The following is a 25,709-nucleotide window of genomic DNA, read 5'->3' on the forward strand; positions in this document are numbered from 1 at the left end:
ATAGCAAGCTCTGTAGCAAGATAAGGGACAGTGAAGAGTAATGACTCAATTAGCTTGAAGAGCTTACTGAAGACTTTTGGGAAAGCAATTTTGGTATGGGGAAGTAATCATTTAAGGCATTTTCATGAAAAGAAGATAGATCCTAGTTTAAAAGGCTAACTGGATCTAATAAATGGTGTGAGCTGTCAAGTAACATTCATGTTTGAAGACAGAAGGAAAAGATTGTTTGGATAGCTGTTAAGAGCAAGATGCCACAACTATTTTGTAATGATGATGTTTAATTTGGCTCATCAGACAGATACTTTTGTCATGTCTTTTACCTCCTACACTCTTTTTAGATGTTACTCTGTAAAGGGTCATGGACCAATTAGCACTGAGGAGTAGTGTAGATGTAATACAGGGTTTATTGGGGAAAACTTACCAGAAGTAATAGAATGCAAGTAGTCCCTCAAACTCTTTTTTTTTCCCCCCACAGCTTCAGCCAGGCTTCAGTAGTCTTCATGCATTATAGCCAGATGACCTTCCAGTAGAGAATGGCCTCCACCTCTGTAATGTTTTACATATATGTAGGTCAGGGCAGGGAACATCTATGTGATTATGTAACAAAAATTAGAAAGGGGCCCTAGGGGCAAGGATGGGCCCATTCTTCCTTTGAGCTAACAACTTAGACCTACGCAGTATCCTTGCTACTAAGCTTATAAAAGGGGTTTGGAAATGAACCTTCAGAGCCATCTAGGTTTATGTTTCATCACATGTTTCCCACTATTAGAAAAAGAGGCAGAAACTTCTTGGACTAGTGTTAAAGGTCTATTAGCTTTCTCCAGCTTCCTTACCGGACCACTGGTTCTAAACAAATTTTGTCATTTACTGAATTATCTTCTAATAAATGATTGCTTATTCCAAGCTTCTCATCTTTGCTCATAGTACCGAATTTAGGATGCTTTTCCCTTTCTCTAAATTCTTATTCTAAGGAGCTGCTTTGTCCCATCTCTTCTGTGATGCCTCCCTTATGATCTCAATTCTTATACCAAATACTATCCACTTTTCATACACTGTCTAATATTATTTTTATGTGTGCATTTCTTTCGTTCCATCTAACTTGTAAATTCCTTAAGTGTAGGGAACATGAATTGGATTACTTTGTAACCTCTATAATACTCTAGTGGTCTTGTGTGTAAATGCTTAACAAATAGTTAATGATAAGAATGTATGTTCTTATAATGTATTTTAATTATAAAATAGTCATAATATTTTAGGGTTCTCGATGCCTCTTTTAGACTCTGAATATTAATTGTTATTAAGTATAATGCTAGATTCTTTATTAGAACATCTTTTCTATTCGGTTGCAATCAATTCCTGTTTTTAAAACTCATTTTTTGAGATTAGTATCAATTATTGTCTGTTGGTTACTCTATTAGCCAGTTTAGTAATTAGATTCCTCCATTCTACTTCAGCAAGAAGTTGAGAACTTTAAGAAGCTAAATCTCATTAGTAAAGAGCAGTTTGAAAACCTAACACCTGAACTTCCTTTTGAGCCAAACCAAGAAGTTCCTGTAGCACCTTCACAGTCCAGGCAAGGTATGTAAATCTGCTTTTGTGTAAGTGTCTGAATAATATTAAAGCAGTTCTAAATTGTTTTAAAGTATGCTTCTTTTTTATTTGTGGAAAACATTTAGCTATCTGGTAAAAGACTAGAATTTTAAAACTCAACTTTTATTTATCCTTTGGTGAACTTCAAAACATTTTAGAGACTTAAAAATACAGATTGTAAATTTGGTAAGACAGCCATGTAGTAAATGATCATAGTTGGAAGCCCACCTTACTATTGGTGAATAGGCAGGTAATCACAAAGGTGATCCAGGAGTTGTCTATATAACACCACTTCATGCTCAAACCCAAATGCTTACTTAAAAGTAGGCTGAATTGGTTGGTTTCTTTATGTGTCTCATTTGATTTTGAGATTTCTGGGAATGCTTCTCTTTGCAAAATAAGAAAAAATTTTCACTCACTTGCTGATTCCTTAAAATATACCACTAGCATCATTCTTTTGCTTTAAGGCCTTAGCTTTGTGTGAAAGTGTAAGTACATTTGGGAGATTCATAAAATTGAATCTGACATTTTCAGGCAAGTATAACTGATTTTATTATGCTTTTTCCTGAAGGCAGGTTAAAGAAAAACTTTTAATTTGGAAAACTTCAGACATATACAAAAATAAAGCAAATTGTATAATGAAACCCCATGTACCCATTACCTACCCATTAGCTGCTTTATCATCTCATAGCCGATTTTATTTCATCTTGACTCTACTCATTCTCTTTACCTCCCACTTGGATTATTTTGAAACAAACTCCCAATCATATTATTCATATTTTTTCATTCCTAAATATTTCTGTATGTGTCTTTAAAAAGATAAGGACTACCTATTTTAACACATAAATAAGCCAGTACCATTATCACATCTAAAATTAACAGTAATTCCTTAATATAAAATATCTAGTTGGCGTTCAAATTTTCTCATTCATCGCTTAAAAAAAAATCAGGATCCATATAAACTCCAAACATTGCAGTAGGTTGATATGTCTCTTAGTATGTAGGTTCATACTGTTGTGGTTTTTTTCCCTTGAACTTTATTGTTGTAGAAACTAGATTGTTTGTCCTGTAGAATTTCTTACATTCTGGACTTTGCTGATTGCCTCCCATGGTTTCATCCAACAATTTTCTGGTCCTGAATTTTCTTTAACTGTGATTTTGATACAGAGGCTTGATCAGATTGAGGCTCACATTTTTGCAATAATATGTCATATGTTGTGTTGAATACTTATACCAGGAGGCACATAATGCTCGATTGTCTCTCTTTGGTGTCTCTCTTTGATAATCATCGCTTGAAGTTTTATTTCACAAGGGGCTTCAAAATAGTGATAATTCTGTTTTCATAATTCCTTCTTAATTTAGTAGATTACTTCCATAAAGAGGATTTCCCTTAATTGACTATTTGTTTTTCCTGAGATAGAGTTCTTATAGGAAAGGGAATAAATGCTTAATTCTTTCACTTTGTTTACTAGTTTTCAAAGTAATGAGCTCGTTCTCTACATCTTTGGTGACCCATGAGGAGGTTTTTTGGGTTTTTTGTTTTATTTTAAAATTATCACTATGATCAAAACTATTAGAGCTCATCAAAAAATTTGGTAAAGTTGCAGGATATGAAATTAATATACAGAAATCGGTTGCATTTCTATACAGTAGCAATGAACTATCAGAAAGAGAAATTAAGGAAGCAATCCCAATTACAATCCCATCAAAAAGAGTAAAATACCTAGGAATAAACCTACCTAAGGAGGTAAAAGACCTGTACTTGGAAAACTATAAGTCACTGATGAAAGAAATTGAAGACGACACAAACAGATGGAGATATATACCATTTTCTTGGATTGGAAGAATTAATATTGTTAAAATGACCATACCACACAAGGCAATCAACAGATTCAATGCAATCCCTATCAGAATATCAATGACATTTGCCACAGAACTAGAACAAATAATTTTAAAATTTGCATGGAAACACAAAAGACCCCAAATAGCCAAAGCAATCTTGAGAAAGAAAAACAGAGCTGGAGGAGTCAGGATCCCTGACTTAAGACTATACTACAAAGCTACAGTAATCAAAGCAGTATGGTACTGGCACAAAAGCAGACATACAGATCAATAGAACAGGATAGAAAGCCCAGAAATAAACCCACGCACCTCTGGTCAGTTAGTCTACAACAAAGGAGGCAAGAATGTACAGTGGAGAAAAGACAGTCTTTTCAATAAGTGGTGCTTGGAAAACTGGACAGCTATATGTACAATAATGAAATTAGAACATTCTCTACATCATATACAAAATAAACTCAAAATGGATTAAAGACCTAAATGTAAGACCAGAAGCCATAAAACTCCTAGAGGAAGACTTAGGCAGAACACTCTGTGACATAAATCACAGGAATGTTTTTTTGCATCTTTCTCCTAAAGCAAAGGAAATAAAAGCAAAAATAAACAAATGGGACCTAATTAAACATAAAAGATTTTGCATGGCAAAGGAAACCATCGACAAAAGGAAATGACAACCTACTGAATGGGAGAAATTGTTTGCAAATGATATGACCAATAAAGGGTTAATATCCAACATATATAAACAGCTCATACAATGCAACATCAAAAAGACAAACAACCTGATTTTAAAAAGGGCTGAAGAACTGAATAGATATTTTTCCTAAGAGGACATGCAGGTGGCCAACAGGCACATGAAAAGATGCTCAGCATTGCTAATCATCAAGGAAATGTAAATCAAAACCACAATGAAATATCACCTCACACCTGTCAGGATGGCTGTCATCCAAAAGAACACAAATAACAAATGTTGGCAAGGGTGTGGAGAAAGGGAACCCTCCTACATTGTTGGTGGGAATGTAAATTGGTGGAGCCACTGTGGAAAACAGTATGGAGGTTTCTCAAAAAACTAAAAGTAGAACCACCATATGACCTGGCAGTTCCAATCCTGGGTATATATCTAAAAAAACAAAAACACTAATTTAAAATAAAGACACATGTACCCCAATGTTCATAGCAGCATTATTTACAATTGCCAAAGTATGGAAACAACCTAAGTGTGTATCAACAGATGAATGGATAAAGAAGATGTGGTATATATACATATACAATGGAATACTACTCAGCCATAAAAAAGGAACAAAATTTTGCCATTTGCAGCAACATGGATGGACTTGAAGGACATTATACTAAGTGAAATAAATCAGACAGAGAAAGACAGATACTCTATGATCTCACTTATATGTGGAATCTAAAAAATACAAACTAGTGAATATAGCAGAAAAGAAACAGACTCACAGATATAGAGAACAAACTAGTGGTTACCAGTGGGGAGAGGGAAGCGGGGAGAGGGATTATGAGGTTAGGGGATTAAGAGGTACAAACTATTATGTGTAAAATAAGCTACAAGGGTATATTGTACAACATGGGGGATATAGCCAATATTTTATAATAACTATAAATGGAGTATAACATTTAAAAATTGTGAATCACTATATTGTACACCTACAACTTATATACTATTGTACATCAACTATACTTCAATTGAAAAAAGAGAAAATTATCACTCTGATCTCATAAATACATTAGATGGGTTTTACTCTACTGTCTTATTGATACTTGGGCCAATTATCAGTTTATTGACTTTTAGCTCCAAATCTGCCTTTCGTTGCTTTGTTCTGTGATAATGGAGTTGGACTCTTTTTTGAAAATATTATTTTTTCATTTGTTTATATTTATTTATTATTTTTGGCTGCATCGGGTCTTAGTTGCGGCACATGGGATCTTTCGTTGTGGCGCATGGGCTCTTCGTTGCGGTGTGAGGGCTTCTCTCTAGTTGTGGCATGTGGGTTTTCTCTCTCTAGTTGTGGCGCACGGGCTCCAGAGTGCGTGGGCTCTGTAGTTGTGGCACGCAGGCTCCAGAGCTCATGGGCTCTGTAGTTTGCGGCATGTGGGCTCTCTAGTTGAGGTGAGCAGGCTCAGTGGTTGTGGCGTGCGGGCTTAGTTGCTCTGTGGCATGTGGGATCTTCCCAGACCAGGGACTGAAGCTGCAGTTCCAGTCCCCTGCATTGGAAAGCGGATCCTTTACCACTGGACCACCAGGGAAGTCCCTGGAGTTGGACTCTTAACTGTCTTGTTTGTCAGGTGGTTAAGCTTTGTCAGTACTCTAGTTGCTACTGAGTTGGTCATTGTTTCTAGGCCTTTTCCATTGAAAGAGCTTGGAAATTTTTTTAAGGAAAATTATGTTAACGAATTTATATTGATATTTTTTGTTCAAATTTAGGATTACAGATTTTAATTTTAATTTGTTAGATTTTATATTTGTACTACTTTTTACTTATGTGAAAAAAATATCATTCTTAAGCACAGTAACAGAATTGTTTATCCTATGATACAGTAGCTTCAGAATAACAATAATATTAAATAATATTACTATAAGTACTAAAAGAAGCTTACTTTTAAAAAAATTCTTTAAATTTTTAGGCTTTGAACTTTTAAAAACTTTATACTTTTAAACTTTTTTTTTTTAACATTCTTAGGGTATTCCACTAAGGATGTTTAGTCTAATTACAAGATTTTTTGTGTTGTTTAATTTGAGTACATTAAAATTGAAAATTTATGCTCCTCACAGCATCATAGAATTAAAGTCCCAAGAGATGTATTTTATTTAATTAATTAATTTACTTAAATTCCCGGGACCTACTTTTAACTTTTTAATAAGTTATGCCATACAATACAGTTTTAAAATTCAGTGACTCAAAGTGATTTAAAGTTATTATTGAAGTCAGAGTTAGTGTGTGTAGTTTTTTTCATGATAAAAGAAGTGACCACATTTTAAATAAACGAAGATTTCATGTTAGCATCTTTGTTTAGTTTGGCACCTTGGACTATACCCTATGAGAACTATTAAAGAGATATGCAAAGTCTTGGAATAAACTACAGATTACACTCTGGTCCCCTGATAATCTCAATAATTTTTATTGTTAACTGGGCAGATATACTGCTCTGTGCAAAGGGAAAAAAGATAGCATCCCATTTTCAAAAGGAAAGAAGCATGGAGGATATGGTTCACAGCTACAAAAATACATATGATTCATTTGAAAATGGAGCCTTCTTAAAGACAGTGATCTGGTGAACCATCAGCATCTTCCATTGCCAATAAGTAAATATTCTCCCGTATGCACAGTTCGGATTGCATCATATCTACCACTCTTCATTTTACTCATTTTACTTAATATCATCCCATGGGCACGTTCCCAAGTTGTTAAGTCCCAAAGAGATAAATTTTACAACGCATAAAAGTAACAAAGAATTAGAGGGAAGAGGGACTTCCCTGCTGGTGCAGTGGTTAAGAATCCACCTGCCAGTGCAGGGGACACAAGTTCGATCCCTGGTCCGGAAAGATCCCACATGCCGCGGAGCAACTAAGCCCGTGCACCACAACTTCTGAGCCTGCGCTCTAGAGCCTGTGAGCCACAACTACTAAAGCCCGTGCACCTAGAGCCCGTGCTCCTCAACAAGAGAAGCCACTGCAACGAGAAGCCTGCACACCGCAACGAAGAGTAGCCCCCAGTCGCCGCAACTAGAGAAAGCCCTCGCACAACAACGAAGACCCAATGCAGCCAAAAATAAACACATAAATAAATTTTTTTAAAAAATTAGAGGGAAGGGGCGGGGGAGATAGGGTATGGGATTAAGAGATACAAACTACTATGTATAAAATACATAAGCAACAAGGATATATTGCACAGTACATGGGAATATAGCCATTGTTTTGTAATAACCTTAAATGGAGTATAATCCATAAAAATATTGAATTATGTTGTATGCCTGAAATGAATATAATATTGTAAATCAACTATACTTCTATTTTAAAAAGTCAATATGAAAAAAGATTAACATCAGTAGAAAAAGTAGTTGACAAAACATAAACTGGAGCTTCACACAGGGGAAAACTGTATGGCTGGTAAATATGAAAAGATATTATACTCTACTTTGCTGCGATTTGCCAGTTAAAACCATGGTGACATAACATATTATAACCCAGCAGTTTCACTTCAAGAGATACTGTTGCAAATGTTTACCAAAAAGAACATTTATAGCAACATTGTTCATAATATTAAAAAAAAAGAAAACTAAAAAAATACCCATTTATAGTAGAATATAATATGTGGCATAGTCATAGAAAGGAAAAATATGCAGCAGTGGAAAATGAAAGAACTAAAGCTACATGTGACAAAATGGGTTAATCTTAAAAGTAGAGGATGTATCGATTTAATGCCATCATATAAAATTCATGGATACATGCATAGCCTGTAGAAACCATGAAGAGCAAGGGGAAGTAAAAAAAAAAAATTAATATAGTGTTTAATTCCTGAGAAAAGGGAGGAATCCCATTTGGAAAGTCTGCAAATGGGTTTGCCTGAATCTGTAATTTATGTATTAGCCTAGTTGGTAGATTTGTGAGTACCAACTCTATGTTTCTTTTAAATATTGCCTTCCTGGGTTATAAGTGATTAAGCTCTTCAAGTAAAGTCTCAGATATTTACCAAAAGATTTTTTTTTAAATACAGTGTTTTTAGGAAGCTTAAATTTTTTCCATACTTAATTTCTTGTTCTCATTTTCATTTCTAAATCAACTGTATTTTTAAATCTATATATACATTTATTAATCTTCATGTTCTATAATCTCCAATTTTTAAAAATATGAACAGAAAGAATAAACAAAAATTAAGAATAGAAATCAATATATTGCTATGATAAGAAATGTTGAATAGATTAACTTTCAGTTATAAAGACAATTATGGATTAGATTTAAAGAATATTCAGCTCTGTGCTGTTTGTATGTCGTAAGTATACAGAAAGATTGAAAGGCAAAAGGATGCAAAATGCTATAAAACAACGATGGTAATAAAAAGAACTGCTATTGCTATTACAAAATAGAATTTAAGGCAAAAAAAAAGTGTTTGTTTTCACTGTCTTTAATATCTATCTTCCTGTTTATCCCCTATACCCGATTCAAACAGGCTTTTGCCCCTCACACCCCAAATCAGCTTTTGATAGTGCCTCTAGAGATCTCTGTGTTTAAGAGGGGTCATATCAATCATCATCTTCCCCAACAGCATTGGATCAATCATTCTCTGTCTTGAAACACATTCTTCCTATACACTATTTACTTAGTTCTCATTCTACTTCAGGGAGTCTTATTTGCTGGTTCTTCCCCATTTCCCCAAGCTTTGGATGCTTTAGCACCTAGTCTTGAAGTCTCTTCTCTTTCTGATCCTCAGTAACTCCTCAGGTAATAGTATTTAGTTTCATGGTTTTAAATAGAATCCTTATACCAATGAGTGTCAAATTTATGTGTACAGACTCCATCCTATATTCCATATAAATAACCAACTGTGTAGTCAACAGTTTCACTTGGATATTTTATAAACATGTCAAACTTCTTATGTCCAAAATCCAAAGTCTGAATTACCACGCCTTTCCAAGGACTTCTCCCAGACTTCTACATCTCTATAAATGTTAACTGCATCTTTCTAGTTGTACAGGTAAAAAAAAATCTTGATGTTATCTTTGATCCCTTTCTTTTTCAACTTCTATTTCTTATTCCTTCTTATTCCTTTATATCAATTACCCTTTAAAATATATCCAGAACCTAACTACTTCTCCCCTTCTCTACTTCTATCACCCTGGCAAAAGCCACCATCATTTTACCATTGGTTAATTCTAATAACTCCTAATCTGTCTCTTTCCTTTCATTCCACCTTACAAGGATCCAGAGTTATCTTCTTTCTTTATTTTCTTTAAAAAAAATAAAGTATGATTTATATTCAGTAAATTTCACACTTTTTGGATATACAGTTTTGGGAATTTTGACAGATGCAGTCATGTAATTGCCACCTACTCAAATTATAGCACAGTTCCATTACTCCCCACAAATTCTCCCATGCTTGTTTGTAGTCAACCCCGTGCCTAGCCTTTGGCAGCCTGTTTTCTATTTTCTACTCCTATAATTTTGCCTTTACCAGAATATCATATGAATGGAATTGTATAGAGTGTAGCCCTTTGAGTCTGACTTCTTTCATTTAGTGTAATGCATTTGAGATTCATCCATATTTTTGTGTGTTATTTGTTCCTTTTTACTGATAAGTAATATTCTGTTACATGGATGTAAGCATTAGTTGAAGAACATGTGGGTTGTTTTTAGTTTTTGGTGATTATGAATAAAGATGCTATAAATATTTGCTTATAGGTTTTGATGAGACTATAAGTCTTCATTTCACTTGGGTAAATACTTAGTGGGATTGCTGGGTCATGTGGTAAGTGTATGTTTAACTTTATAAGAAACTTTCTAATGGTTTTCCAAAGTGGCTGTGTCCTGTGTCATTTTGCATTCCTGCCAGCAATGTATGAGGGTTCCAGTAGCTCCACGTCCTCACGAGCACTTGGTATTGTAAGTTTTAAAAAAATTTTGCCATTCTAATAGGTATGTATTAGTATCTCATTGTGACTAAATATGCTGAGCATCTTTTCATGTGGTTATTTGCCATCAGTATATCTTTGGTGAAGTGACTGCTCAAATATTTTGACTTTTTTTTTTACTGACCTTTGAGAGCTATTTATTCTAGTTCAAGTCTTTATTGCATATGTAATTTGCACATATCTTCTCCCAATCTAGAGATTATCTTTTCATTTTCTTAAGAGGGCCTTTTGGGAGTTCCCTGGTGGTCTAGTAGTTAGGATGCAGTGCTTTCACTGCCGTTGCCTGGGTTCAATCCCTGGTTGGGAAACTGAGATCCTGCAAGCCACGTGGCGTGGCCAAAAAAAAAAAAATAGTGTGCCTTTTGAAGAGTAGCACTTTTTTTTTTTTTCCATGCTGCACAGCTTGCGGGATACTGACGTGAACTTCTTATTTTTAATGATGTGCAATTTAAAAAAATTTTTGTGGATTATGCTTTTGGTGTCTAGGTAAGAAATCTCTGCTTAATACAAAATCCAAAGATTTTCTTTTTCTTTTGTTTTTGAGCAGAGAAAGGTTTATTGCAGGGCCATGCAAGGAGAACTGCGGCTTGTGCTCAAAAGCCCAAACTTCCGGGGCTTCCCTGGTGGCGCAGCAGCTGGGAATCTGCCTGCCAATGCAGGGGACACGGGTTCGAGCCCTGGTCTGGGAAGATCCCACATGCCGCGGAGCAACTGGGCCCGTGAGCCACAACTGCTGAGCCTGCGCGTCTGGAGCCTGTGTTCCGCGACAAGAGAGGCCACGATAGTGAGAGGCCCGTGCACCGCGATGAAGAGTGGCCCCCGCTTGCCGCAGCTGGAGAGAGCCCTCGCACAGAAACGAAGACCCAACACAGCCAAATAAATAAATAGATTAAAAAAGTGAAATTCTAAAAAAAAAAAAAAAAAAAAGCCCAAACTTCCTTATGGTTTTCAGGGAAAAGTTTTTATAGGCAGAATTTGGAGTGAGAGCTGCTGGGTTTGTGACTTTCTTCTGACTGGTTGGTGGTGAGGTAACGGGGCAGTGTTCTAGGACTCTTGTGCTGAGCCTGTAGTTACCGTCTTCCACCTGGGTGGGACCTTAGTTCCTGTAGAAGAACTCAACAATATATTGTTTTGTATTGTTTTGTTTTTTAAAGTGTGCTTACATTGAAATACACATTTTATTTATTTATTTAGTTTATATTTTTGGTTGCGCTGGGTCTTCGTTGCTACATGTGGGCTTTCTCTAGTTGTGGTGAGTGGGGGCTACTCTTCTTTGCGGTGCGCAGACTTCTCATTGTGGTGGCTTCTCCTATTGTGGAGCACGGGCTCTAGGCACTTGGGCTCAGTAGTTGTGGCTCACAGGCTCTAGAGTGCAGGCTCAGTTGTTGTGGCTCAGGGGCTTAGTTGCTCCCCGGCACATGGGATCTTCCCGGACCAGGGTTTGGACCCATGTCCCCTGCATTTGCAGGTGGATTCTTAACCACTGCACCACCAGGGAAGTCCTGATATATTGTTATGTAGTTTCTTTAAGGAGAAACCAGGACCTTGCCCCATTCTGCACTATTGTTTCTTGATGCTCCTCCTTTGTTTCTGCATTCCCTCACTTCCTTGATTAGCAGCTGCTTGAATCTGCACTTTGGAACTCTGGGAGGGTCTAGGAGGCTGAATGAAGCCTATTCCCTATATACGAGAAATGGGGGACACAAAGAATTTGTACCTGGGAGGGCCCCATATGGTCCTGCCCAATTTCAGTCCCCCCTTTTGTTTGCTACTCTTCAATCTTGAGAAAGCGTGTTGGACAAGAAAGGGAATAACATTTTGGACAGAGAGCTTAATCATAAACTTGGCAGAGGAACTTGGTTTTAGGGGACTCGGTTTCAATCCCCACTCCTGTTTCAACCTTCCTCACATCTTTCAGGGAATGAGGTGACGACCACTCTAGCTACTTCCTCCTGAAATAGGGTGTAGTCCTGCCTTGATTTGGGGAATGGACACTGAGTTGGTAATACTCCCCTGTTCCAAGTCCTGGATCTGAGTCTTGTCTGAATAAGATCTCAATCCCTTGGTCTTCCATTTTGGTGCAACAGACCCAATTAGAAGTAGGATGAGTGACGGCCCAAACTTTAATAGACAAAATAGATCTCATTCCCTGAGGATTTCAGGAGAATAAGCCTGAAAATCAGTCTGGACCTGACATTTAGGGGGAGACTTGTAGCCAGTTGTCTAATTTTATTTATTTGTTTGCTTGTTTGTTTATTTATTTATCAGCTGTGTTGGGTCTTAGTTGCGGCACATGGGATCTTTCATTGCAGTGTGCAGGCTCCTTGTTGCGGTGCGCGGGCTTTCTCTCTTGTTGTGACACATGGGCTCCAGAGTGCACACGCTCATTAGTTCCAGTGCTCTGGCTCTCTAGTTGTGGTGCACAGACTCCAGAGCACATGGGCTCTGTAGTTGCAGCACGTGGGCTCTCTAGTCGTGGTATGTGGGCTCAGTAGTTGTGGCGCATAGGCTTAGTTGTCCCGCAGCATGTGGGATCTTAGCTGCCCAACCAGGGATCAAACCCGGGTCCCCTGCATTGCAAGACGGATTCTTAACCACTGGACCACCAGGGAAGTCCCCTGGTTGTCTAATTTTATATAAGTAGGTTTTAACTTCTTATGTGGCATTTACGTATATGTAACAGGAGCTATTGGCCACAAAGATTTTCTGTTAGAGGCTTTATATTTTTAGCTTTTACATAATTCAGGTCTCTATTCAATTTTGAGTTAATTGTTGTTTGTTTTCTTTTTTTTCTTTTTGGTGTATAAGTATGGATATGGATATCCAGTGATTTCAGCACCATTTGTTGGAAAGTTTATTCTTTCTCCATTGAACTGCCTTTTGATCTTTGACAAAAACCAATTAACTATATGTGTATAGATTTTGGACTCTATAGTCTGTTCATCTTGTCTCTATGTTTATCCCTTTGCCACTAGCACAACTTGGTAACTATAATCTTAAAATCAGTATACATCCTCCACCTTTTCTCTTTTTTTAAAAAAATGTCTTGTCTATTCTAGTTTATTTGCCTTTTCATAAAATTATAAAAATAGCTTATTGGTGTCTATAAAAACTCCAACTGGTGTTTTGATTGGAACTGCATTGAATCTTCAGATTAGTTTAGGAAGAATTAACATCTTAATGGAATAGAATTTTCCAATCCATGAATATTGCATACTTCTCCAGTTAAGTATTTTTTTGTTCTTCAGTGTTTTATAGTTTTTGGTGTGTTTTGTACACATTTTGTTGGCTATGTTCCTAAGTATATTATGATTTTGGTGCTGCTGTAAATGGTGCTTTAAAATTTTTATGATCCATTGTTTATTGCTAGTATGTAGAAATAGGATTGAATTTTTTATATGATCCTTTGTGATGTTAATTTTATGTGTCAGCTTAACTGGATCAGAGGATGTCCAGATGTCTGGTTAAACAGTACTTCTGGGTTTCTCTGTGAGGCTATTTCTGCATGAGATTAGTATCTGAATTGGTCAGCGTGGTAAAGTAGTTTGCCATCCCCAGTGTGGGTGGACATCATCCAGTCCACTGAGGGCCTGAATAAAACAAAAAAGTGGAGGAAGGAGGAATTTGCTCCTTTTTTGCTGTCTCATTGTTTGAGCTGAGACATCTCATCTCATCTCAGACTGGTATTTATATCATCGACTCCCCTAGGTCTCAGGCCTTTGGACTCAGGCTGAATTACACCACTGGCTTTCCTAAGTCTCCAGCTTATAGATGGCAGATCATGGGACTTCTCATCCTCCATAACCTTGTAAGCCAATTCCTCATATTAAATCTCCTTTTCTATCCTATTGGTTCTTTTACTCTGGAGAATCCTGACTAATACAACTTTGTATCCTGTGATATTGATAAACTTACTAGTAGTAGGCCTAGTAGTTTTTCTATAGATTCTTTGATATATTCTATATTGATGTATTTCTACACAGATAATCATGTTGTCTATGAATAGATGTAGTTCTATTTCTTATTTATCTATGCTTTCATTTATTTTCTTCCCTTATTGCCTCAGTTGGCACCTCCAACATGATGTTGAATAGAAGTTATAAGATAAGACATCCTTGCATTGTTTCTGATTTTAGGAGGAAAGCATTCAGTCTTTCACCATTAGGTATGATATTAGTTGTAGGTTTTCCATAGATGCCCTTTATTAGGTTGAGGAAGTTCCCTTTTATTTCTAGTGTGCTGAGAGATTTTAATCATGAATGGATGCTGATTTTTTGTTCTGTCTTTTTTTCTGGGTCTTTTGAAATGATTATATGGTTTGTCTTAATTGGTTTATTTATGTTGTAAATTACATTGATTTGTCTTCAAATGTTGAGGTAGTCTAAGAGTCCCAGGATAACCTCATTTGACTGTGACATATTATCCTTTTTATACATTAGTAGATTCAGTTTGCTTTTTTTTTTTTTTTTTTAGAGGAATGAGGAATATCGGTTTGTATTTTTATTTTCTTGGATTATCTTTGTCTGGTTTTGGTATCAGGGAATGCTGCCCTCATAAATGAGTTGGTAAGCATTCCTTCCTCTTCTATATTTTGGAATAGTTTGTATACAATTGTTATTACTGATTCCTTATAGGAGTGGTAGAATTTGCCAATGAAGTCATCTGGCCTGGGATTGTTGGAATGTTTTTAACAACAAATTAATTTTTTAAAGAGATATAGGACTATTTAGGTAATCTAGGTTTTCTTGAGTGAGCTTTTATAGTTTGTTTATAAAAAGGTTGTCCATTTCATGGGTGTTTTTGGTAATATTCCCTTTTTATCCTTTTAATGTTTATGGAGTCTATAGAGATACAGGCATAACTCAGAGATGTGGATTTGGTTTCAGACCACCGTAATAAAGTAAATATCACAATAAAGCAAGGCCTATGAATTTTTTGGTTTCCCAGTCTGTATACAGTATGTTTACACTATACTGTAGTCTACTGAGTGTGCAATAGCATTATGGCTAAAAGAAAAATGTACATACTTTAATTTAAAAGTACTTTATTGCTAAAAAATGCTAACCATCATCTGAGCCTTCAGCAAGTTGTAATCCTTTTGCTGGTGGCGGGCCTTGCCTCAGTGTTGATGGCTGCTGACTGATCGGGGTTGTGGTGGCTGAAGGTTGGGGTGGCTGTGGCCATTTCTTAAAATAGGGAACAATGAAGTTTACCAAATTGATAGACTCTTCCTTTCACGAACCGTTTCTCTGTAGCATTCAATGCTGTTTGATAGCATTTTAGCCACAGTGGATCTTCTTTCAAAATTGGAGTCAGTCCTCTCAAACCCTGCTACTGCTTTATCAACTTAAGTTTATATAGTATTCGAAATCCTTTGTTGTCATTTCAACAGTCTTCACAGTGTCTTCACCAGGAGTAAGTAGATCCCATCTTAAGAAACCACTTTCTTTGCTCATCCATAAGAAGGAACTCTTCATCCACTTAAGTTTTATCATGAGATTATAGCAATTCAATCACATTTTCAGGCTCCACTTCTAATTCTAGTTCTCTTGCTCTTCCCACAACATCTGCAGTTTCTTTCTCCACTGAAGTCTTGAACCCCTCAGCATCATCCATGAATGCTGGGATCAACTTCTTTCAAACTCCTATTAATGTTGATATTTTGACCTCTTCCCACGAGTCACAAATGTTCTTAATGGCATCTAGAATGACGAATCCTTTCCAGAAGGCTTTCAATTACTTTGCACAGATCCATCAGAGGAATCACCATCTATGGCTGCTATAAGCCTTACGAAATGTATTTCCTAAATAATAAGACTTGAAAGTGGAAATTACTCCTTGTTCCTGGGGCTGCAGAATGGATTTTGTGTTAGTAGGCATGAAAATGTTAACCTCGTCATACATCTCCATCAGAGCTCTTGGGTGACCAGTTTCATTGTCAGTGAGCAATAATATTTTGAAAGGAATCTTTTTTTCTGAGCAATAGATCTCAACAGTGAGCTTAAACCCCCTGGAAACCATATTGTAAACAGATTTGCTGTCATCCTGGCTTTGTTATTCTATTTATAGACCACAGGTAGAGTAAATTTAGCACCATTCTTAAGGGCCCAAGGGTTTTCCAGAATGGTAAATGAGCATTGACTTCAACTTAAAGTCACCAGCTGCATGAGCCCCTAACAACAGAGTCAGCCTGTCCTTTGAAGCTTTGAAGCCTGGCATTAATTTCTCTCTAGCTATGAAAGTCCTAGATAGGTATCTTCTTTCAACAGAAGAATGTTTCATTTACTTTGAAAATCTGCTGTTCCTGCATTATGTTAGCTAGATTGCCTGGATAACTTGCTGCAACTTCTGCATCAGCACTTGCTGCTTCACCTTGCATGTTTATGTTAATGAGATATGGCTTTTTTCTTTAAACCTCATGAACCAACCTCTGCTAGCTTCAGACTTTTCTTCTGCAACTTCCTCACCTCTCTCAGCCTTCATAGAATTGAGGAGAGTTAGGGCCTTGCTCTGGATTAGCTTTTGGCTTAAAGAATGTTGTGGCTGGTTTGATCTATCCAGACTTACTAAAACTTTCTCCATATTAGCCATAAGGCTGTTTCACTTTCTTATCATTCGATTAAAGTGGAGTAGCACTTTTAATTTCCTTCAAGAAATTTTCCTTTGCATTCACAACTTAACTGTTTGGCATGAGAGGCCTAGCTTTTGGCTTATCTCCGCTTTCAACATGCCTTGCTCACTAAGCTTAATCATTTCTAGCTTTTGATTTAAAGTGAGAGACGTGTGACTCTTCCTTTCACTTGAACACTTAGAAGCCTTTGTGGATTATTAATTGGCCTAATTTCAATATTTTTGTGTCTCTGGGAATAGGGAGCCCCAGGGAGAGGGAAAGAGATGAGGGAACAGTTGGTTGATGGAGCAGTCAGAATATACACATTATCAATTGTTTACTGTCTTATGTGGGTTTTGTTCATGGTACCCCCCAAATAATTACAATAGTAGCATCAAAGATAACTGGTCACAGATTACTGTAACAAATATAATAATGGAGAAGTTTGAAATATTGTGATAATTACCAAAATGTGACACAGAGACATGAATGAGCAAATGCTGTTGGAAAATGGCACCAATAGATTTGCTGGATGTAAAGTTGCCATAAACCTTTAATCTGTAGGGAATTCCCTGGTGATCTAGTGGTTAGGATTCCACGCTTCCACTGCAGGGGGCACAGTTTTGATCCCTGGTCAGGAAACTAAGATCCCACATGCTGCCACGTGGCCAAAAAACAACAACAACAGCAACAAAACACCTTTCTCTTTGTAAAAACAAAAACAAAAACTCAATGTCTTTGAATTGCAATAAAGCAAAGCACAATAAAACAAGGTATCAGTAACTCTTCTTTCACTCCTGGTATTTGTAATTTGTGCTCCCTTTCTTTTTTTTCCTGATCAGTCTGGCTGGAGCTATATCAGTTGATCGATTTGATAAATTTTCTCTTTTTAAAATTTTATTTATTTATTTTTATCTTTGGCTATGTTGGGTCTTCGTTGCTGCACGTGGGCTTGCTCTAGTTGCGGCGAGTAGGGGCTACTCTTCGTTGTGGTGCATGGGCTTCTCATTACGGTGGCTTCTGTGCATGGGGTTTAGGCACGCAGGCTTCATAGTTGTGGCTTGCGGGCTCTAGAGCGCAGGCTCAGTAGTTGTGGTGCATGGGCTTAGTTGTTCCGCGGCAAGTGGGATAGTCCCAGACCAGGGCTCGAACCCGTGTCCCCTGCATTGGCAGGCAGATTCTTAACCACTGAGCCACCAAGGAAGTCCCTGATACATTTTCTAAAGAAGATTTGTCTTCATTGATCTACCTTATTATTTCTCCCAGTAGTAGGATTTTCTGCTCTAATTTTTATTTTTCCTTTTTTTTTCTCCTGGTTTGGGTTTAGTTTGCTCCTCCTTTTCTGGTTTCATAAGGTAGAAGCTTAGATAATTTATTTGAGAACTTTCTTCTTTTCTATTATAAGAATTTATTGCTACAAATTTCCTTTTAAGCACTATTTTAGGTGCATCTCACAAATTTCAATATATTGTTTTCTCATTTTTATTCAATTCTAAATATTTTCTAATTTCTTTGTATTTTTCTTTGACCCATCAGTTATTTGGAAGTGATTTTGTTTAATTTCTAAATATTTGGGTATTTGCCTGATATGTTATTTTTTTTAAAATATGTATTTATTTAGGCTGCACTGGGTCCTAGTTGTGGCACTCAGGATCTTCGTTGTGGCATGTGCGCTTCTTAGTTGTGGCATGCAAACTCTTAGTTGGGGCATGCGGACTTCTTAGTTTGGCATGCGAATTCTTTAGCTGTGGCATGCATGCAGGATATAGTTCCCTGACCAGGGATCGAACCCGGACCCCCTGCACTGGGAGCACAGCATCGTACCCACTGGACCACCAGGGAAGTCCCCCTTATGTATTATTTTTTAAGAGGGAAGTTTACATTAGTCATTTGAGATTTTTCTAATATAAGCATTTTATCCTATATGCTTTCCTTTAAGCACTGTTTAAACTTCATTTCACAGATTTTGGTGTGTTGTGTTTTAATTTTCATTCTTTTCAAAATATTCTCTAATTCCTCTTGAAACTTCCTCTTTGATCCATGAATATTTTGAACATGTTGTTTAATTTTCAAGTGATTGGAAATTTTCCTATTATATTTTTGTTATTGGTCTTATTGATATATAGTTTCATTCCATTATGGTCAGAGAACATACTTTGCGTGATTCAATTCTTTTAAATTTGTCGAGGTCTAATTTATGACACACAGTATGGTCTGTCTTAGTGAATGTTCCATGTGCATTGACAAGAATATTTATTCTGCTGTTTTTGAGTGGAGTGATCTATAAATTCTTATTAGAGTCAGTTAGTTGATGGTGTTTGTAAGTTCTATTCCCTTGCTGATTTTTTTTTGGCTACTAGCTCTATTAGTGAGAGAAAAGTGTTGAAGTCTCCAACTATAATTGCAGATTTGTCTGTTTTTCCTTTAATTTCTGTCAGTTTTTTCTTCATTTATTTTGAAGCTCTGTTTACTAGGTGTACTACACCCTTAGGTTTATTGTGTCTTCTTAGGAGTTGACCTTTATGTCAGTTTATACTGCCTTCTTTATTCCTGGTCATTTTATTTGCTCTGAAATCTAGTTTATCTGATTTTGATATAGCCATTCCAGCTTTTTCTTGATTACTCTTTGTATGATATGTGGTGTGTCTTTTTTCATCCCTTTACTTTTAAGCTACTTATTTCATTATATTTGAAGTGAGCTTGTTATAGACAGCATATAGACTGGTCTTTTTTTAAAATTCAGTCTGACAATCTGTCTTTTAATTCGTGTGTTTAGATTGTTTACATTTAATGTAATTATTGCTATGTTTGGATTTAGATTTTGTTTCTTTGTTTCCCTTTCTCTGCCCTGTTTGGGTTACAGTTGACCCTTGAACATCTAGAGGGTTATGGGTGCTGACCCCCCAACATAGTCAAAAATACACGTACTGCTATCTCTCCCTCAAAAACAAAGGAATTGATAAATGACTCACCCAAGGATAAGAAGCTGAAACAGTTTGAATAGAATCAGGACTCAAACCCTAGTTCTTTTGATTCTACATATTGTGATCTCTAATTGAATGCAAACTTTTCCCACACTTAGTTAATTTAAAGATCTTTAAAATGAAAATACATGTCCTATATTTATTGAAAAAAAATATCTGCTTATAAACTGACCTGTGACATTTAACCCCATGTTGTTCAAGGGAAAACTGTATATGTAATTTTTTAAATTACATTTTAATTTATCTAGGGTGAGTTTGGCCATATATGCCTTTTTTGTGTAATTATCTTTTTAGTAGTTCCTCTAGGGATTAGGTTGCTCTAGATACACTTAACTTTTCATTTTATTTAGAATCAATATTTTACTACTTCAATAGGAATGTAGAAATTTTACTTCCATATAAGTTTCTTTGTGTTATAGTCTTGAAAATAAATTGAAAATCCTATGTGTTATATTTTTTACTTTTAACTATCAAGTACGTTTTAAAGAACTTAAAAGGATAATAGTCTATTATCTATATTATACTTTTACCATTCTCTTGCTCTTCCTGTATTTATGATGTTCCAAGTTTCTTTCTGATATCCTTTTCTTCTGTTTGAAGTACTTTCTTTAGCAATTCTTTGAGAGAAATTCTGCTGACTATGATTTATTTACCTTAGTTTTCCTTCATCTGATGATGATGTGTTTATTTCACCTTCATTCCCAAAGGATGTTTCCTTGGATATAGAATTCTGGAATGACAGTTCTTTTCTTTCAGCACTTAAAACTGTCAGGCCACTTCTTTCTGTCCTCCATAGTTTCTGATTTAAAAATTTTGTAGTAATTCAGATTGTTCCCTTACTTGTATTGAGTTCTTTTTCTCTAGCTACTTTCAAGAATCTTTATTTGTCTTAAGTTTTCAGCAATTAGAGTGTGATGTGTCTGACCATGGATTTCTCTGGATTAATCCTTGATGGGGTTCTCTCTGTTTCTTGAATGTGTAGGTTCATGCCTTTAGCCAAACTAGGGAAGTTTTAAACTATTATTTCTTCAAAAATTTTTTTGGTTCTGCATTTTCTCTCCTCTCAAGGACGTATTGTTGTTCCACAGGTTCCTGAGGCTTGATTAGTTTTTTCCAATTGTTTTTTGCTCTGTCGTTCAGATTGGATAAATGCTATTGATTCTGGCTGCTTTTACTATTTCTCCTTATCACCTGTTGGAAGAAGTTTAATTGTGATTGTCTTGATGTGATTTTCTTCCAGGCTTATTGAGTTTTTTATCTATGTGTTTACATATTTTTAACCAAATTTGGAAAAATTTTTAGCCATATTTTAAATTAACATTTTAATTTTTTAAAATTAATAATTTTTAATGTACTTTTAAATCTTTCCTTTAAGATTCCGGTTACATGTATATTAAGCTACTTGAAGTCACATAGCTCAATAATGCCCTCTTCTTTTTTTTCAGTCTTTTTTTTCCTCTGTGTTTTGTTTTGGGCAATTTCTAATCCTATGCTTTCAGGTTAATTAGTTTTTTATTCTGCAGTGTCTAATCTATTTTTAAACCCATCTGGTGTATTTTTGAAAAATCTCAGCTGTTGTATTTTTCTTCTCCTGAAGTTGGATTGGATTCTTTTTTTTATTGTCTGTATCTCTTTTTGATGTGTTCATACTTTCCTCTACCTTATCGAATACATGAAATATAGTTATAATGACTTTTTGCAGGCAAAGTGTAAATCCAGTTTCAGTGGTTGGCAAATTTATTACCCATAGGCCAAAACTGGCCTGACATGGTCTAATCTGGCCATACCATTCATTTACATATAGTCTATAGCTGTGCTACAATGGCAGGGTTGAGTAGTTTTAACAGAGACTTTATGACCCGAAAAGTGAAAAAAAATTACTATCTGGCATTTACAGAAAAAAATTTGCTGAGTCCTGCTTCAGTGACATTTTATTCACATTAAAAAAATGGAATGTCAGTCCTCGTGTAGCATTTTTTATTATCAGCCTTCAGTGAACACCAACAGCATAATATTAAGTTCTGTTTTTATAAAGGCAATTCCTGTCTATAAAGACAATGGGGAATGTGGATAAGGTTCATATGGTCCAGGTATGCAGGTGTGCAATGATTTGGTGGCAATAAAATTTGGAAAATCTTAAGTGGCAAAATAGTTAGCACAGCCCCCTCAGTCCAGTGGTTCTTAAACTTTGGCATGTATCAGATTCACCTGGAAATCTTGTTAAATCAAGGAACTCTGTCCCCAGAGTTTCTTGATTTAGTAAGTTGAGGTAAGACCTGAGAATATGCATTTTTAACAAGTTCCCAGATTATCCTGATACCACTGGTTGGGACTACACTTTGAAAATGAGTGCTTTAGCCTAATCCTCTGAAATATCAGTCTTCTCTGATAAACTTTTAGCAGAAACTGTATGGTAGTCAATCACAATTGAGGTTCCCTGAAGAGCAGATGGCCTGGTCTTTTGTGGTTTAAAGCTTTTTTGAGGTATAATTTACATAAAATTAACTCACTTTAAGTGTATAGTTTGATTAATTTCAGTAAATTTGTATAGTTGTACACCAGTGCCACAATTCAGTTTTTAAATTCCATCATGATAAAAGTTCCCCCACGATCATTTGCAGTCAGTTTCAGCACTCAGTTTCAGTCTGAGGTAACCAGTGACCTGCTTTCTGTCTGCATGTTTTTACACTTCCTAGAAATTTCATGTAAATGGGATCATATGATATGTAGTCAATGTGTCTGGCTTCTTTCAATTAATATAACATTTTTGAGATTAATCCATGTTGTTGCTTATATTTGTACTTCACTCCTTTTTGTGAGGTAGTGTTCTATAGCATGGACATACTTCATTTTGTTTATCCATTTGGAAGTTGATGGATATTTGGATTTTTTGGTTTTGGTTTTGGCTATTATGAAAAATGCTACTTTGAACATTCATGTACAAGAGATGGCCCATGATTTTGATAAAAAGAAGTTATAATATCTAGATGATATTCATGTATCATCCCAGGCTTATATTTGATAAAAAACAACTTTAGGGACTTCCCTGGTGGCGCAGTGGTTAAGACTCTGTGCTCCCAATGCAGGGAGCCCAGTTTCCATCCCTGATCTGGTAACTAGATTCCACATTCATGCCGCAACTAAGAGTTCACTTGCCACAGCTAAGTGTTCACATGCCACAACTAAGGAGCCCACCTGCCGCAACTAAGGAGCCCACCTGCCACAACCAAGACCCAATGCAACCAAAAAAAAATTTTTTTAATGTATTCTTATTTCCTAACTACCTATATTTCTAGTAATTTAATTTTTATATCTACTATATTTTATGTACTTGCAATTGTGTTAACTATTTTTGATAATTTTTTGTCAAAATATTATCATTTTTTAATATTTATTTATTTAGTTAGTTAGTTATTTTGGCTGTGCCAGGTCTTAGTTGCGGCACACGGGCTTCTTAGTTGTGGCATGCATGCAGGATCTAGTTCCCTGACCAGGGATTGAACAAGAGCCCCCTGCATTGGGAGCACAGAGTCTTACTCACTGGACCACCAGGGAAGTCCCTGTCAAAATATAAATTGGTATATGGTACGCTATACAAATTTTGTAAAATGTTTCTTTTGAGATAACAAAAGTACTCTATAGATCTTAGTCTTCACAAAATTGGTATATCTGGACTCTACTTGGTGGGTAAAATTCACACTGAATTAAACCAGGAATAAAATAAATATAAAACTGAAATAAAACGTAACTTTTTAATATGGAAATGTTCAGATAAAAATAAAAGCAGAGAAAACTGTCTAATGAACCCCCATGTACCCATCTCACCTAATTTCAACAATTGTTAATAGTTTGACATTCTTTTTTCATCTGTACCTTGTTCCTCATCTGTTTCTGTTATTGCGTATCGAATCTCAAACACCATATTATTTATTCTGTAAATATTTCATTGTATATTGCAAATTTATATATATATATATTAATTTTCATGGTACCATTATTTCACATAAAATTAGCAATAATTGCTTAATATCATCTACTAGCCAGGTTTGTTTGTTGTTCCTGATTGTCTGAAATATATCTTTTCCTAATTTGTTGTTTGAATCAGGACCAAGCAAGATGCACACATTGCATTTGATTGATAAGACCATTAAGTCACTTTTAATCTATAATCATTCCTCTTCTCTTGTTTTTCCACGCCAGTGATTTGTTGAAGAAAGTGATTACTTTGTCATGCAATTTCTTATGATCCAGATTTATCTGATTGTATCTTCATATCATATGTCCCTTTATCTCCTCTATTTCCTGTGAACTGGTATTTAGATATAGAATAGTTAGTATATTCAGGTCTTCTATATTTCTGATGGCAAGACTATTTCTTAGGAGGAGTTGTTTTACTTCCCATTGCATCATATGATGTCTTTCAGGCTCACTTTTAGTGATGTTATGACTGGTCATTGGGTTTAGATGTTATCAGTCTGATCCATTCATCATAAAGTTTCCCTTTACCTTTTTTTTTTTTTAAAGACTTTTTTTCTAGAGCAGTTTTAGGCTCATAGCAAAATTAACAGGAAGGTACAGAGATTTCCCATTTACTCCCTGATCCCAATTTGCATAGCCATCACCCATCTGGTGCAAGATATTGCCTCTTTATAGCAACATCCCACATCAGAGTGGTACATTTGTTCCAATTGATGAGCCTACGTTGACACATTGTAGTCACCAAAAGTCCATAGTTCCATTAGCATTTATTTACTCCTGGTGTACATTCTACGGGTTTGGATAAATGTATAATGAGGTGTAGCCATCATTATAGTATCAAACATAGTATTTTCACAGCCCTAAAAATCCTCTGCGTTCCACCTGTTCGTCTCTCCCTCCCCTCAACCCCTAGAAACAACTGGTCTTTTTATCATCTCCATAGTTTTCCTTTTCCAATATGTCGAATAGTTGGAATTTTACACTGTGTAGCCTTTTCAGATTGGATCCCTTCACTTAGTAATGTGCATTTAAGGTTCCTCCATGTCTCTTCATGGTTTGATAGCTCATTTCTTTTTTCCACTGAATAATATTCCATTGTCTGAACATACCACAGTTTATCCATTTGCCTACTGAAGGATGTTCTGGCTGCTTCCAAGTTTTTGCAATTATGAATAAAGCTGCTTTAAACATCCATGAGCAGGTTTTTGTGTGGACATAAGTTTTCAGCTCCTTTGGGTAAGTACCAAGGAGGGCAACTGCTAGATTGTATGGTAAGAGTATGTTTAGTTTTGTAAGAAACTTCCAAACTGTCTTCCAAGGTGGCTGTACCATTTTGCATTCCTACCACCAATGAATGAGAGTTCCTGTTACTCCACATTCTCGCCAGCATTTATTAGTGTTTTCAGTGTTCTGGATTTTGGCCAATCTGATAGGTGTGTAGTAGAATCTCATTGTTGTCTTACTTTGCAATTCCCTGATGATATCTGATGTGGAGTATCTTCATGTGTTATTTGCCATTTGTATTTCTTCTTTGGTGAAGTGTCTGTTAGGTCTTTGGCCCATTTTCTAATCAGATTTTGTTTTGTTTTGTTTTTTTAATTGATGAGTTTTAAAAGTTCTTTGTATATCTTGGATAATAGTCCTTTATCAGATGTGTCTTTTGCAAATACTTTCTGCCATTCTGTGGCTCGTCTTTTCGTTCTCTTGACAGTGTTGTTCGCAAAGCGTAAGGTTTTCATTTTAATGAAGTCAGTATGTCAGTTATTTCTTTCATGGCTCGTGAAATCTCTCCTCAACGTTTTACCAAATGCTTTTAGCAGCTACTGATGAATATTCCCCTGGTCCTCTATTTCATTAGAGTTGCAAAATATTCACTTTCCAATTCTATTATTTCTTCTGTATTTCTTAACCTAGAATTCTATAAGGAAGAATTTTTTTTTATCAACTCTTCGTTTACTCTGGAATTCAATTTTTACAAGAAAGGAAGGATAAATTCTTGTTTATTTCTTTGTATTCAATTTATCATTTTCAGAATAATGAGTTGGTGCCCTAACAACTCAGAGATA

The 25,709-nt window shown here is 35.9% G+C and overlaps 1 protein-coding gene across 10 annotated transcripts in view; it reads left to right on the plus strand.

Annotated features, from left to right (window-relative positions):
* LARP1B (La ribonucleoprotein 1B) overlaps nucleotides 1–25,709 on the plus strand; it is a 129,577-nt gene that overhangs the window by 77,577 nt on the left and 26,291 nt on the right. For all 10 annotated transcript variants that reach the window (XR_014263750.1, XM_082462105.1, XM_082462106.1 and 7 more), the window contains one exon: nucleotides 1,455–1,578. Coding sequence is in view for 9 of the 10 variants with exons in the window: in XM_082462105.1 (XP_082318231.1) it covers nucleotides 1,455–1,578 (124 nt within the window). In the remaining variant the exon portion in view is untranslated. The remainder of the gene's footprint in view (nucleotides 1–1,454; nucleotides 1,579–25,709) is intronic.

This window comes from Balaenoptera physalus (genome assembly GCF_965194825.1).
Source record: "Balaenoptera physalus genome assembly, chromosome: 5".
Taxonomy (NCBI): Eukaryota; Metazoa; Chordata; class Mammalia; order Artiodactyla; family Balaenopteridae; genus Balaenoptera; species Balaenoptera physalus.